This window comes from Lepidochelys kempii, chromosome 4 (assembly GCF_965140285.1).
Source record: "Lepidochelys kempii isolate rLepKem1 chromosome 4, rLepKem1.hap1, whole genome shotgun sequence".
NCBI lineage: Eukaryota > Metazoa > Chordata > Testudines > Cheloniidae > Lepidochelys > Lepidochelys kempii.
The window spans coordinates 27,267,269-27,282,207 of record NC_136383.1 but is presented as its reverse complement, the minus strand read 5'-3'; the positions used below and the strand labels follow the sequence as shown (position 1 = coordinate 27,282,207).

The 14,939-nt window shown below is 39.9% G+C and overlaps 1 protein-coding gene across 3 annotated transcripts in view; it reads left to right on the top strand.

Annotated features, from left to right (window-relative positions):
• Positions 1 to 14,939, top strand: part of PPP3CA (protein phosphatase 3 catalytic subunit alpha) — a 334,463-nt gene that overhangs the window by 297,522 nt on the left and 22,002 nt on the right. For all 3 annotated transcript variants that reach the window (XM_073340796.2, XM_073340795.2, XM_073340794.2), the window contains 2 exons: positions 5,448 to 5,573; positions 8,362 to 8,436. In XM_073340796.2, coding sequence (XP_073196897.1) covers positions 5,448 to 5,573; positions 8,362 to 8,436 — 201 coding nt within the window. The remainder of the gene's footprint in view (positions 1 to 5,447; positions 5,574 to 8,361; positions 8,437 to 14,939) is intronic.

The window sequence follows — 14,939 nt, the reverse complement described above, 5'->3', positions numbered from 1 at the left end:
TGAATTAATTTTGTGAGAGATTTATCAAATTCTATACTAAAATCAAGATATAATTCCTTTCATCCAGTAATTATTGGTCTTTCAAAAAAAAATACTCAAGTCTGATTTCACCCATGAAGAATAACTCTTGGTGATCCTGCCCCCATTGAAGTCACTGAAAAGTTTTCCATTAATTTCAGAGGGGTTAGGATTTTATCCCATAAACCTATACTTATTACTGATCATGTTTTTCTTATCAATTTGACAAAAAAGTCCAAAAATAATTTATTGAAAAAAATCCCGCAGGTGGCTACAAATTCTGTCTTCATAAAACAGAATTAAAGATTGAGGAGGGTACATGTAGTATATTTTACTTTATTAGCAGCTGATGTCTCACAAATTAATAATGTTAGTAATCAATATTACACAATTTGCAATTCCACATGGTTAGATTATATAAAATGTTATAAAATATTGGTTCCTAAATCTCCTTGTTCCTTAGGATAGTGATTGCTAAAATCATATTAGAATTCATATGGCTATTAATAAAACCATAAGTTTCTGCTCTGGTTGATTATAATAGATCTTAAAACTGCAACTGGCTTCTTGATATAATAGTGCTTTTGTTTGTCATGATCCAGGAGTGAATGTATCAGGTGCCAGAACTTTGGACCAGTGTGATTTCCACTTAGTGACATTGCTGATGTTCAAGAGATTCAATTTTCTATTTTGCCTTGATTGTTTTCTAATTGAAGTAATGCATCCTGTGGCTCCTTTTTTTTTTTTTTTTTTTTTAACCCCAGTGATCAGATACCCTGCAAACTAGTGCTCATGAAAACTTCCAAAGATAAATGTTCTTCCAGGACAGTTGGGTCACCTGCAGCAACTAAGATTTTGGCACCGAGTCCTGATACGCTGAAATTACAAATTTCAGAGTAGCAGCCATGTTAGTCTGTATCCGCAAAAAGAAAAGGAGGACTTGTGGCACCTTAGAGACTAACAAATTTATTTGAGCATAAGCTTTCGTGAGCTACAGCTCATTTCATTGGATGCATTCGGTGGAAAATACAGTGGGGAGATTTATATACACAGAGAACATGAAACAATGGGTGTTACCATACACACTGTAACGAGAGTGATCGGGTAAGGTGAGAGCTTCTCTGTTGGTTCAGAAGTTCTCCTTTCAATTAGGGAAGTACCATTAGAGCTATAGGGAAAGAGGCTAAATATCTCATTTCAAGAAACAAAATACCCATTGCCGGGGGCGGGGAGGAAACCCTTTAGGGTTAAAAAGGTCAGGTAAACTGGTAATGTTGCCAGGAAGTGTGGTGTTCTTGACGCAGCTTCAATTTTGCTCCTCCCTAAAGCACTGCAGACTACCATCTTGTAAACTGTAGTCTGAGTTATATGAATAAACCGGCTCTTATTGTGATTACATTTTATAAGTCATATTGCTTGGTTGCTTAACACAAAAACTAATTATTTTCTCTTCCGCGTTTGGAAATTGAAAACATTTAAAATACAAATTCAGAAAAGTCCGTGTGGCACTTTGAAACCACTGTGCAGTATTTTATTCTTTTGTAAATACTGTATAATGTTACCTCAGGGAATTTTTCTACTTTATTTGAAATGTATCTGTTATACAGTGTGTTTCTCGTTTGCTGTTCAGGTGATTTATAGGTAACTTCACTACCCTTTAACCAGTGATGAGCTGCCAAAACCTTAACAACAGGTTCCCTCCTCACCCCACGAGGGATTTGTTGCCCACCCCCGCCCCCCGGGACTCCTGCCCCATCCAACCCCCCCCACCGCGTTCCTTGATGCCCCCCCCAGCCCCATCCACCCCTCTCCCCTGACTGCCCCCAGAACCGGGCAGGAGGGTCTCGTGGGCCACCATAGTGGGTGCCCATCCCACTCCTAAGAGCCAGAGGCACCTGCTGGGAAGCAAGGTGGGGAGTCCCAGAGGTGCTTACCTGGGGCAGCTCCCAGGAAGCATCCGGCAGGTCCCTCTGGCTCTCAGGGGCAGGGGAGCGTAGCTGGGGGGAGCAGGGGGAGCAGCCGCTCCCCCACTGATCACATCAAAAGTGGCACCTTAAGCGCCGACTCCCTGGGTGCTCTGTGGTTGGAGCACCCACAGGGAAAGTTTGGTGGGTGCAGAGCACCCACCAGAAGCTCCCCGCCCTGCGCCTGGCCCCAGCTCACTTCCGCTTCTCCTCTCCTGAACGCACTGCCCCGCTGTGCTTCTCCGCCCCCCGGCTTCCCGCGAATCAGCTGTTCGGCGGGAAGGGGGAGGGCTGAGAAGCAGGAGGCAGCTTCCCGCTCAGGCCGAGGGTGGCGGAGGTGAGCTGGGGTGAGGAGCTGTTCCCCTGCGCCCCCCCCCGCCCCCCCCGGGTTACCTGCTGCGGTGCAGGTGGCCCTCCTCACGCCTCCTCCCCCACCCCCCAGCTCATCTCCGCCTCCCTGGGCCTGAGCAGGAAGCCGCAGCCGGCTTCTCAGCCTGCCCCAGCTTCCCGCGCGAACAGCTGATTCGTGGGAAGTCTGGGATTGGGGGCGGAAAAGCAGAGCGGGGTGGCACGTTCAGGGGAGGAGGCAGAGCGGAGGTGAGCTGGGGCTGGGGCCAGGCAGGGGGTGGGGCGGGGAGGGGAGCTGCTGGTGGGTGCTCTGCACCCACCAAATTTTCCCCTTGGGTGCTCCAGGGCTGCAACACCCATGGAGTCGGTGCCTAAGGCACCACTTTTGGCCAATTAAATTTAGAAGCCCTTTTAGAACCGGTTCTCCCTCGCGGAACAACCAGTTCTAAAAGGGCTTCTAAATTTAACAACCGGTTCTAGTGAACAGGTGGGAACCGGCTCCAGCTCACCACTGCCTTTAACCAGGAGGAAAAGTTTCAAATGAAGTGTCAATTGTTATTTTAAATTTAATTCATAGGGATGTGCAGTTCAAATAGATACATTATTAATGTGGTGTAAGTGAGAGTAGCATTTAGATGATCTCAAAATCAATTATTAATTTCCTTCACTTTTTTATAAGAATACTAAAAAGCATTCATATTTTGGCGGATGTTTCTCGTACTGGCCTGTCAATGAATCAGAGGCATTTCTAGAGACCTCTTCTCAAAGTTACTTGTAAAAATTATTTCTTTAACTTTTTCAATTTTTAAACATTTTCTTAATGAATGGAAAAATGAAAAGTAGGGGAGGGAAACCAGCTAAACTCAGTAAAATGAATATTTGTGAGCATTAGAATATTAAATTCATTTTCAAATAATTAAATACGCCTTTTTCATTTGGCTTCAAAAGCAGCATTGATTCATTCTTGCTGCACAGCCAGTAATGAAATACATGCTATTCCATATATGAAGAGATTGACTCTTCATCTCCTTTTGGTGACCTCAGGCAAAATATGAAGAATGCTTATTGAAAGAACTGCCATTAGCTCTCCCATTTCTGTTGAAGTCAGACAAGCAGTGCTTAGCCACCTCATTTTACTGGAAAGCAGAGTAGCCAACTGTGTAACTATGGAATGCCCAAGAGTCAAACATGATTTGTTGAACGAAAATTGTCTGATTGGGCAAGGAGACTACATAAATTACGTCAGCCGCCTTCTATACCCTGAGAGATTAGGCTCCGGAATGTCCTGCGCTACCCATGTACCATGATGGTTGGCACAAAATGGAGGGATTGAGAGAGAAGGGTTCTTTTTAATACATCTGAAGGTCACATAGTCCCTTGTTTACAATGTGGATTTAAGATAGAATGTATTAAAGCAGCAATACCTTATCTGCTTTATACAGACCAGGTGTGGGAAAGGGAATGGGGAGCAGGGGGGAATTATTTCTGACTTGCCATACTGTATTTTGACAAATGTAAATTATAAACATCATTGAAATATAATACAGTCATCAAATATTATGCAAATATTGGCTTTAGCGGTATGTCTACATTGCAACTAGGAACACACCTCTCAACCTGGATAGACAGGTACTAGAGGGGCTCGAACTAGCATGCTAGAAACAGCAATGTGGCTGTTGTGGCTCAGGCTCTCAAGCTCACCTGATCCCTCTAGGCTTGAGATTCCAAGCTTCAGACCAAGCCACAACATCCACACTGCTACTTTTAGCATGCTAACTCAAGCCCTACTAGTCTGAGTTTGTCTACCCATGCTGGGCGGCTTGTTCCCAGCGGCTGCGTAGACATACTTTAAGGCCTTGTCCACACTTGTGGTAGCATGTAGGGTCTGTGTAGCTACATGCCACGGCGAAAGACACTCTGCCTTCCCACTGCAGCGTATAGCTACATGTGACAGTGAAACGCTCTGGCAGTGGGGAGGCAGTGAGGAAAGGCTCTGGCAGTGGGGAGCTGCTGGAGTCTCCTCCTGCTGCCTCTCCCCTGCCAGAGCCTTTCCCCTCAGACAGAATCTCTCACTGCAGTGGGGAAAGACTCCAGCAGAGGGAAACTACACTGCTAAAAATAGCAGTGTGCACATGGGAGGCATTGCTCGGACATGTAAAGGGCCATATAGGATACATACACTAGGATTCTGTCGTGTCTGTACTCCACTTGCCTAAGCAGTGCCTCACCATCTCTCTATTTATACTCATGCTAGCTGGGCATGCAGTGCCTGTAATCTACATGGCACCCTAAATGTAGACCTACCCTAAGTTAACACTGGCTATTGGAACAAAGTTGCCCACTATGAACAAAGTTCACCACTAAAGACTTCGCTGGTTTTCAGGCAAATTGAAATTAATTCATATAAAGGTAGTTTTATTTCCCACACAATTACCAGTGTACAATATAGTGTCACCGGATTAATAATTGTTTGCTGACATTGCACTGATGCTACTGAATATACCACGAAAGTGGATTACTGTTAGCAGAACAGACTGAAGTGATGTGGTCTTAACCACTTTAACCACAAGCAGTAAGCATCATAAGCAGGATTACGTTCAGAACTATGCTTAAATGCTAGCACATAATATACAAAGTAAAGTTAATCTAAAAGGTCTTTTAGTTGTCTTTTAAAGACACCCTGTTCCTCTTTTCTTTATAAATTCAATTTTAAGTGGCCCTTATTTAAAAAAATATATATAAATACACCATCAGAATGGACGTGTCGCAGCGTCACCATTGTGATGAATGGTCATTCCAATAATACGTAGTATCTTAGTCCCATATTGAATAAGTATTTCATCGGGGCTCTCCTCTAAACTTAATTGTTCAGGGCTTGTGTGTTATTGTGTTATGCTAACAATAACTAAGTTATTTTATATTGCCATTTCAAAGATAACTTTCCCTCCATAAGCACAGAAACATTTAGCTTTTATATTTCAAAAATCTCTATAATGGTGTCTTTTGTTTTATATACTGTAGCACATTTATAGAACTTAAGTGCTATCACTATTTTTGACCTCTGGTGGGGATTGTCACACATGCCGTTAATGTTTCTTTTTCTTTCCTTCCTCTTAGCTGCAGTATTGAAGTATGAGAACAATGTTATGAATATCAGACAGTTCAACTGTTCCCCTCACCCATATTGGCTTCCTAATTTCATGGATGTGTTTACCTGGTCATTGCCATTTGTTGGAGAGAAAGGTTGGTAACTTGCGGTGCTCGTGGAAGCTAAAACATGAATAGGGATTGAGGGTTAGAGTTACCCAAGCACCCTTACCATTAACAGGTTCAGCAGGCTGGGCTGCGTGGCTGTAAATAGTGTGGAGGTGGATTTAAGAGAGAGGCCTTTTGAGGGTGTCGTGATGAGGCTACATCTGAAGCAACACTTCAGGGAGTGCAGCCTTGACCATTCCCACGTTCTGCATCTCTGAAGATTTTTCCTCTTTTTTTCAGAGCACAGTAATAACAGCTGTGCCATGATCAGAATGCTATTGAAATAGGCTTGCATTTCAGTTGGAGATAAAAGTCATGGATTCTCTTCAATGTATTTGCTGAACTCTTTGGGCATTGTGATACTGCCATTTGCTGGTATCACACCAGTTGTGTCACTGTTATATATACTTCATCAGCTGGCCTCTAACCTGCTGATGCAGTCATACATTTCTCCTTGATCAGTAAATTCAGATCATGACACTTTGGTACCCACAGTGCTCTTCTCTTTCACTTGGTTTTCTGGGGGCAGGGGAACCCCCTGAAATATATGACATCTCACTAAGCTGTCCCAGCCCTGAAAGGGTCATTAGTTTTGTGCCTTACCATACTACAGAAATGTCATTGTTGGACAATGATACAGGGGTTCTGTGACCACTTTAAGCTGTGGCTGGCAAGTATACAACTGGAGGCAAGACGACTTGGGTCCAAAACATGAAGCTCATATATGATGACAGAGTATTTAAAACCCAGCAGTTCATCTGACTTAAAACTAGAGAGCTATGAAACTTGCTTTGATCCTTGCAATATGATAGAATGCCTAGCAGCAACAGCAGTTACTGCCAGAAAGTTAAAATGAACTCTTACAAGCTGCATGGAGTAGTACAATTTTATCTTAATAGGCAACTGAAAATGCAGCCCGCTGTGGCTTTACTTACAGTCATGATCAGCTCAGTTTTCAGTTACTCATTTATACTCTAAACAGAGGCTCTTTGAAAGAGTGGTTGAGGTAAAGCCAATAGTGGGATGCCCCAGGCCAGTGTGAACAAGACAGGCAATACTGAGGACAGGCTTCATTGATGCTGTAGGGTGTGCCAGGAAGGCATTTGTTGTCTCCAGGCATGTTTCCACTGATAGAGGAAGTTCTGTAGTCCTTGCTGATGTGTCTTTAAAGCTTTTTAAAAGACAGTAAAATGAATTCATTTGTTAAGCCATAAATGTGGCCAGTCCCATTTTTCAGGCAAATCATGCTTTCTGGGTCACATGTTCGACTTTTGTTGCATATTCTGCGCATGGTTTCCCCAGAAAACTCCTACAGACTGTAAGAAACTATTTGAGGCAGGAGTGCAGAATATGTAGTAAAGATCCACACTGAGTATCTGATTACAGGATTTCTCTTTTTTTTCCTGTTTTCTCTCCCCTATTTTCCATGTCCCACTCCATGTTCAAGTCCTCAGTGATACTTCTGGTACTTTGACTGAAAATCCAAAATGGGTATTAGACGAATCTAGCAAAATAAAGCTGTTGAACATATGTTTTTGTGCTCTACATGTTTTTTGTTTTCTGTAGTAGATTATTTTCCCCTATAAGGCCAACCAAGGTAGGAAGCTGTATATATTACACAATGTTAGTTACACCAGTCCTTGTCAATGTGGAAGTGTTAAGTGAAAACGAAGAATGTCTGATTAATTTATGAACAACAGAATTCTGTTCACCCTTTTAATGTGTCAAACCACTGTGACTATCACAGAAGAGAATTATTTGTAACTACACATTTTGAAATTAAATCTCCAACCTTTATAGCTAGTGCAAGTCCAAACATATCTGGTAACTTTTAACTATGCTTAATACATGTAGATGTAGTGGAGTTTTTCACTTATCTATCTGGTAATGATTTGACATTTTTATGTAGTAAGTCTGTCTTTTCTAGAATTCTAAATCCCATCTCCGGGGGTAAGTTTTGGCTGTTTTTACACTGTACACTCTCTGGTCAGTCTTTCACTGCCACCGGGTCTGAAACGGGCTAAGAGTGGTTTAGGAACAGCTTGAGGTAGACAGCTTGGAGTGCAAGTTACAAAATAAAGAAATTAAAAATATTGCTCTTTCAGCAATAATGAAATATCTACAGTAAGTCCTGACCTTAAAGATACTGTCAATTTACATTAGCCATAGACCGTTAGGTTTTGTTAAAATAAAATAAATATTACAAAACATTAAAATGAACAGGAACATTTTCATGATCTATTTTATTATTTATTCAGTATGGATATCTGAGTTGTTTATAAAACCTCCAGGTCTGGGAACTCAAAACTACAGCATTTTACCCAGTGCATGAGAAGAAGAGTAAAACAGACCAGTCTAGTTTCATTGTCCAACATGAGTGAAAAGACAAAACTAAAACTCCATGACCAGGGAAAAGTAAAGCAGGATTTTAAAATTTATTTTGTTTTGTTGTAATCTAGGTTGCTGCTAGTGACTCGGAGAGATCATGCTTTTTTTTTTTTTTTTTTTAATACAAGAGTCTTATTGTTGCAGGGTGCCTTTAAATTTGACCAGCTTTTACCAGGAAACCATATCAACAACCCCTTATTAACCACATGGGATCTTTGGACCCAAGTTTATATTACTACAAATATAATATAAGGTGCAAATGGTTTAAAAATTCGATGAGGTGCTATTTGTTTTGCTTACATTCATTAACACTACTACGCTACAGCCTGCTCTCAGACTGATGAGGAAAACTCACCATTCATGTTTCTCATTTGTTTTTCCTCTCTAGTGACAGAGATGCTGGTAAATGTGCTGAACATCTGTTCAGATGATGAATTAGGGTCAGAGGAAGATGGTTTTGATGGTAAGAGCTTTCTGCCCTCCACTGAGATTGTTTGTTTGTTTGCTTTGAAATTATTTGTAAGTCTCAGTTACTAACATTAGCGTCCGGGTTTTCTGGATCTCATTTATGTTCTGTCATGCTGCTGAAAACAACAGTTTGTGCTAGATGTCAATAGATTTGCATAATGCATGGTGTGGAGAGAATTTATTAAACTCTCCCCTTTGCCCACTTCCCACCCAAGCCAAAAGAAAAAAAATCATTTTACTTTTCCTCGTTTTAAAGAAAGAAAATAATAATTTGACTCCCTTTATGAAAATCAAGTTTTGCTGAATATAAGGGACCAGGTAGTGCTATTGATTTTTAAGCAGAGCTACCCAATGTTTCCAATGGGGAGTTTTACTTAGAATCAATGGCATATATGGCCCCGAGTGACTTTCTGCTGCTTCTGGCATGCTAGATACTGCGGATTTGGAAGAATGATACCCAGGACTGCAGAAAACTCTACTTTGGATCCTTGAATCATTAGAAAACAATTTGAACACAGTCACTGGCTTAGGAAGGTTGTTAATTGCAAACACAGATATCAAAGGGACATGCTGCTGACCCATTCTTTCTACACAGAAAAGAGAAAAATCTCCATTAGTGCTCCATAGAATTGATACTATATGATGATGTGTGACCTCAGATCCCATTGACTACTTTGTAAAAGGTGCTCAGTGCCTTTGGGATTTGGTCCCATGGAAGTAAATTAACTTATTCTATTATCCAGTGTTTCCTGTTAGAACTAGTGCATGGAAAGTGAATGCTCACATTATATTTATAATCCCCTAGAGCAGTCCTTGTCAACTGAGCAAACCTGTATTGTACTACTTTTTATCTTCAAACTAGTGCTCCATGGTTCCTTGATCTCTTAAAAAAAAAACCAAAAACACTTAGGCACTAAAGAGAAAGAGAGGGAAACATTAAAAATTGAGGTAAAGAGAGAAAATCAGAATGCAAAGTATGAAAAATATATCCCAGAACATAATCTGAAAGGAATTTGGTAATAGGATTGTGGAGAAGAGCAAAAAGAGAGGGGGGAGGTGAAAAGTTTATCAATAAATTAGGCTGAGACAAACATTTTATGAATTTAACAGTTCTCAGTTAAAAAGGCATCTTTTAAAAAGCTTCTTTTTTTCTTACATGACGAGAATATGTCATTTACTTCTACAATTCACAAACACAAAGGAAGGGGAAAAGAATTAGTTTATTTCCTCTCTTTTCTGAAAGTTGTTTTGCCATTGAAGCCAATAGCAATTCCACTGGTGGAACAGCTACACAATTGGGACTTTAATAGTTTTCCTTGAGGATCAGGCAGGGAGAGTGCTTCAGTGTAAACTGGTAATCCGTGCAGAGAAGAAACACCTGTTTGACTATTTTACTTGATATCTTTCACTTTTGAAATGTAAGTAACCAGCTATTTTGCAGTTAAAACAGTGTGTGATAATGTATGAAGACCTACAGAAATACCAAATATGAATATAGTAGTGGGAGAGCCGTGTTCTTGTAGGTTCCAGTTCAGGAAAGCACGTAAGCACATATCTAAGTCCCATTGACTTCAGCACCAACGACAAAACCTTTCAGGGTGGGATTTTCAAAAACACTTAGCATTGGCCTAACTCTGCTGGTCCAACTGACTTTAACGAGACCAGAGTTAGACCAGTGCTGAGAGCTTTTGAAAATTTCAGCCTAAATGTTTAAAAGTGTCTATGCAAAAGTTACTTCTTAACAGAAAGAGACCAAGATGATGGCCACAAGCACAGGGGAGAGATTTCATAGGCCTTGCAGTGCAAGTGACCTGAAATTCTACCATGCTTATAAAATGAATTCACTGTAGAAGTAAAAATGCTCTATGTTCACTGTTTCTTTGACATTACTTGGTGTTTGAGTGGGAATGTGAGGCATCTGTTTTGCAGAGAGGTATATCCTGCCACCCTTCCCGTTTTAAGCTATTTCACAGCAGCATCAGTGTCTAAGCAGGGAAAGCAAGCTGTAAGTCTTTTGGCTTGCTGATGTGTACGCAAAATTATTTTCTGCATTCATAGTAAGTTTCCAAATGGGAGCAATTAAATACTTCCCACTTCTATAGGTTTTTAAGTTGTTGTCTAAATCTACTGAGGATTTTTCTTTCTTTCTATTGCCAAAGTCCCTCTGAGCCCCAGAAATATTGGAATAATTCTGTCCCTATCAAATACTATGTCATACCCAATAAATTCACAGGATGAAGGTATAGATGAGACTAAAACACAGATTAGCTCATGTCTGATTGAAATTGTTATCCATTCAAAGCTGTAAAATGCAGACTATGGCTCTGACCCTGCAAGCTACTCCGCTTGGGTCCCCCCATATGCCTGTGCTTAGCCCCAGTGACAGCACTGGAGCTTTTCGTAGGTATTGAGAGTTTGCCGGTGTGGAGCGGCTTGCAGGATCAGGGCTTATGTGTGCATTTGTGTGGGGTTTGTTTGTTGTTGTTTATTTACGAATGATTTCACAATGCATTCCGAATGATTTCTACTGTATTGTGACCTGTCTTTAAGTCTGAAATATCTTGAGTTCCCTCCCTAGGAAAGGCTGTACCCTTGCCTCGAGGGCAATATGGGGGGTATTTTCCTTTCATTTGTGTCTTTGGTGTTAGCTGATGAGTATTTTAGCCCCTTGTGACTACACTTTTGTAGGGTCTTTGCATTTGTTCCCTTATAATGTGGCTGAATATTCTCTGTTTCTTCCTTCCTTCATTTGCTGTTCAGCCTCCTAAAAGAATTGTGCCTTGGAAAAGAATACCTAATCATTAAAATAACACATGCATTTTGATGTATGGAATAGTTTTCTTTAACATGACCACTTCAGAATTCTTTTGCACCATCTGTAGTTTCCAGAGCCTACTACTGCCATATTTCCAGAGCTTCATGCTGATTTTGTTCCTCTCCATTTGATCTCTACAAGCTCTGTCCCTGGTTCCCACATAATTGAAGTGAGAGCCACAGAGGCTATGCAGCGTTTTTCTTTGCATTTCCTCGTTGACTTTCATTATCTACATTGAGAGCCAAAATGACAGAAAAGCACTGAGCAGGAGGAAGGAGAATGATTTCTCATAATATTTGAGCTCTCAGCATCCAATAGTTCTTCTTTCTTACTTTCTACCCCTGCCACATCACCAGCCCCTTCCAAAATTAAAGCACCAAATCCACCCAACTTGACTGCATGCTGTTCTTGTGAATCAGCAACAGTGATCTGGGTCATGCATGTTCAAGTCTGCCATCAGAGGATGTTGATGTGAGATAGCACGCAGTATATTTCATTTCCTTAAAGGAGATATTTATCCAGTCCTGATCCTCATTCACTGTAGGCAGTGTCTGTTAATGGTGTGTGGGGGGGAGGGTCTAAATAACCTTTTTAATGCCCTTCCAAAGTGCTTGTGTTTCATTGGCTGGTTGCACTGGCTTTTTAATTTTATCTGCTTTAAAGAGACAAAAAAGTTTATAATATAATATAGCAAACTTGGATCATTTTCCCTTGCCATCCTTTTTTTTTTTATTCTTTTCTGCTTGTCATGGTAGTTGGTATGTAACCTGTTACATCAAAGAATGTCTTCAGTGAATGCTAACTAGTGTGTTGTATGGTTTGCACATCATACATATCACCTAGCAACAGGAGTACTTCTGCCTAACCAGCATACATCCAGAGTACCCTCGTATTTTAATTAGCAGCATTTCTGGCCTAACACATTTGACTGAAATAATTAAAAACCTTATGAGCTACTAATTAAAGTGATGCAATAATATAATAGACAACCTGACACAAACGTACTGCTTGCTTTGTGTGCTGCACGCACATGATCTGACACAAAGAGGTTTCTTAATTACCTGGCTTAATTTTCATGTCACAAAGCACCTTCAATGTTGTAGCTCAGGTTTAAAGCCCTGCCACTGAAAAAGCAGCAGTCATAATTTTAAGTGCTGCATTTAGTCATCATTTGGGAGCCGTGGGGCTTGGTGAATAAAGCAGTGTGCTTCAAGACTGAAGTGAGTTATTACGTGAAATGCATTTTGGTGATCAAACTTCCATTCTACTGTGGACAGTAATCTATTAAACATTCCCACTGGACACTGATCAACACAGTGATCATTATTGGGGGGCAGACTCAGAAGTGAGCTGACAAGGAGACTGAATTACCTTTAGCAGAAGCCACCGTCTTCTATTACAGCTCAACCTATTGTTGGTAAGACAGTGTGTATTACGAGCTGCATATATAGTAGTCTCAGCGTCACAAGTCAATCAGTCTCTTAATTGTAACAAAGGACCATTTTTTTCCCTAAAACCAAGCGAGAATGAAATAGATATTGCATAATATTCTCCTTGAGTGAGTGGGGAAGGAGAATTTTATGTATTTGTTTTCATTTCTGGAAGAATACTCACTGGAGGAATACTGAGATTTTCACACCTCTTCCTGAGCATATTGATGCTATCCCTACGGGACTATTTAACAGTGGTGTGTAGAGAGCAGTTCCTAACCTATGTGACAAATGAGTGCTCCAGTGGAAATGATGTGCCTGGACCTGATGGCTGCAACTAAATTGCATTAAAAATGAGCTGTTTTTTATTTAAAATATTTGCATCCATAATATTTGCTTCTATTTGATTACTATAAATTGCTTAGTGCAAAATCCTCCGGTCTGACCATACTGGGAAATGCATAAATGCAGCATGCATCATTGACTTTGGTGGAGATAGCACAGGCACATCTCCCATGGTGATCAAAGCCGAAGGCTCACAAGGGGGATATCACCTTTGCTTTCACCCTGAAATTTCAGAAACAGGGCAGTTGGTGACTCATATTTTAATACTCCCTGAACTGCCTTTAGCTTTTGGGGTGTGCATGTATTTCTGATATAGACTGGACGTATCTCCTCTCAGTACTTGGGGAGAAGAGACATCTCAGCATGGTATACATAGGATGGTTTATGTGGCTTTCGCAAAGTGGCATCTCCAGCCTATTCAACCTGATGAGAATATCAAATCAGCAGATGCATTATAGGAGGATTTAAAAAGTGACTATTGCATGTATGGGTGGCAGGTTCAAAATTTAGGATTAGTTTCTGATTGTCTAGCTGCATTTTAGTTTACTGCACAATTTACTAACATTAAGTTCAGATTCAGCTGAACAGTATTTCTTTTCTTCTCATCATTAAGTTCTGCTTCTTTCGTTTTGGCTGTTCCCTACCTAATTTGTTTCTTTTCTGTTTTTCAGACTTTACATAAATATTGCTTTTCCATTGATGTTGTCAAATGTTCTTTATTATTTTTTTTCATTCTCCAAACTTCACTGATCTGTTTCTTCCCCCTCCCCCTGGAATTTCATAAGAAGATCCTATTTATGCACAGAAGAAAGGTATTAAATTAGTTAGAAGGGCTTACATTTAATTAATTTTTGTATTATTTTCCTAGTGCTAAATACAGTTTTTAAGTTATTGGGATTTTCTATAACATCAAGAGGGACTTAACTGGTTTTTTTTCACTCAGTAACATTATCCATCCATTTAGTCCTGCACTCAGAATATTTTAAGAGACTATACTGATATTTCCTTGCACTGCTTCTAAGTCTGAAGGTATAAATCACATATGCAGGCAAAGTAAAATATCATAGGTGTCAAACAAGCTACCTGTGCAGATTGCTGTTCACTGTATCGGGAGCAATAGCTACTTACAAAATAATATCCAAAATGTTTGTTTGAATAAAAAAAACCCAGATTTTAACTTTAGCTGTGTTCCTGTCCCGCTTTATGCAAATACCCTAGCAAATTAATTTTCTGGCAGGAATGTCTAAAGAACACGTACATTTCCATGCTTAAGACCAGCTGAAGTAACATACAGATTTTGGTGTGTCCCTTTTTACAGGGGTGAAGTTGGAACTCATAAACCGATGTATTTACACCAGAAACTTGATTCTAAGAGTTGTTTTTCTAATCAGGGAATAGAAATAGTACCATGTGACCTATGTGTCCAATCAAAATTAACAAAACAATCTTAAGTTGCAATCATATACTCAAAACTGCTCTTGAATAAGCTACAGACACAAGAATTATTCACAGAAGGTATTTGGGAAATAATTTTGAATGGTAAATAAATATTCAAAAACATAAATTACTTGTAGACAATTTGCAAACAGAAAAAGGTACATTTTAAAACTATTTGCTTGCCTTAACATTCATTAGAAGGTGCGATTGAGTCAGAAACTTCTCAGAGTTAATATTTTTAACACTATATTATGTGTGTGCTATCAAAGTGACTTTATTTTACTTTGAGCCTATTATTTGGTATGTTTAGGTACATTTTATACTTATTTTTATATTTACAGATAAGATTATTTCTTGCTGTTTTTTCTAGTTCTGAAAAGTAGTTGTTCTGTAAATTGAATTTTAAACAGTGATTGAAGAAATAAATGTACTTGTAAAATCAAGTAGTGTAGGTTTGTAATACAAAAGAAA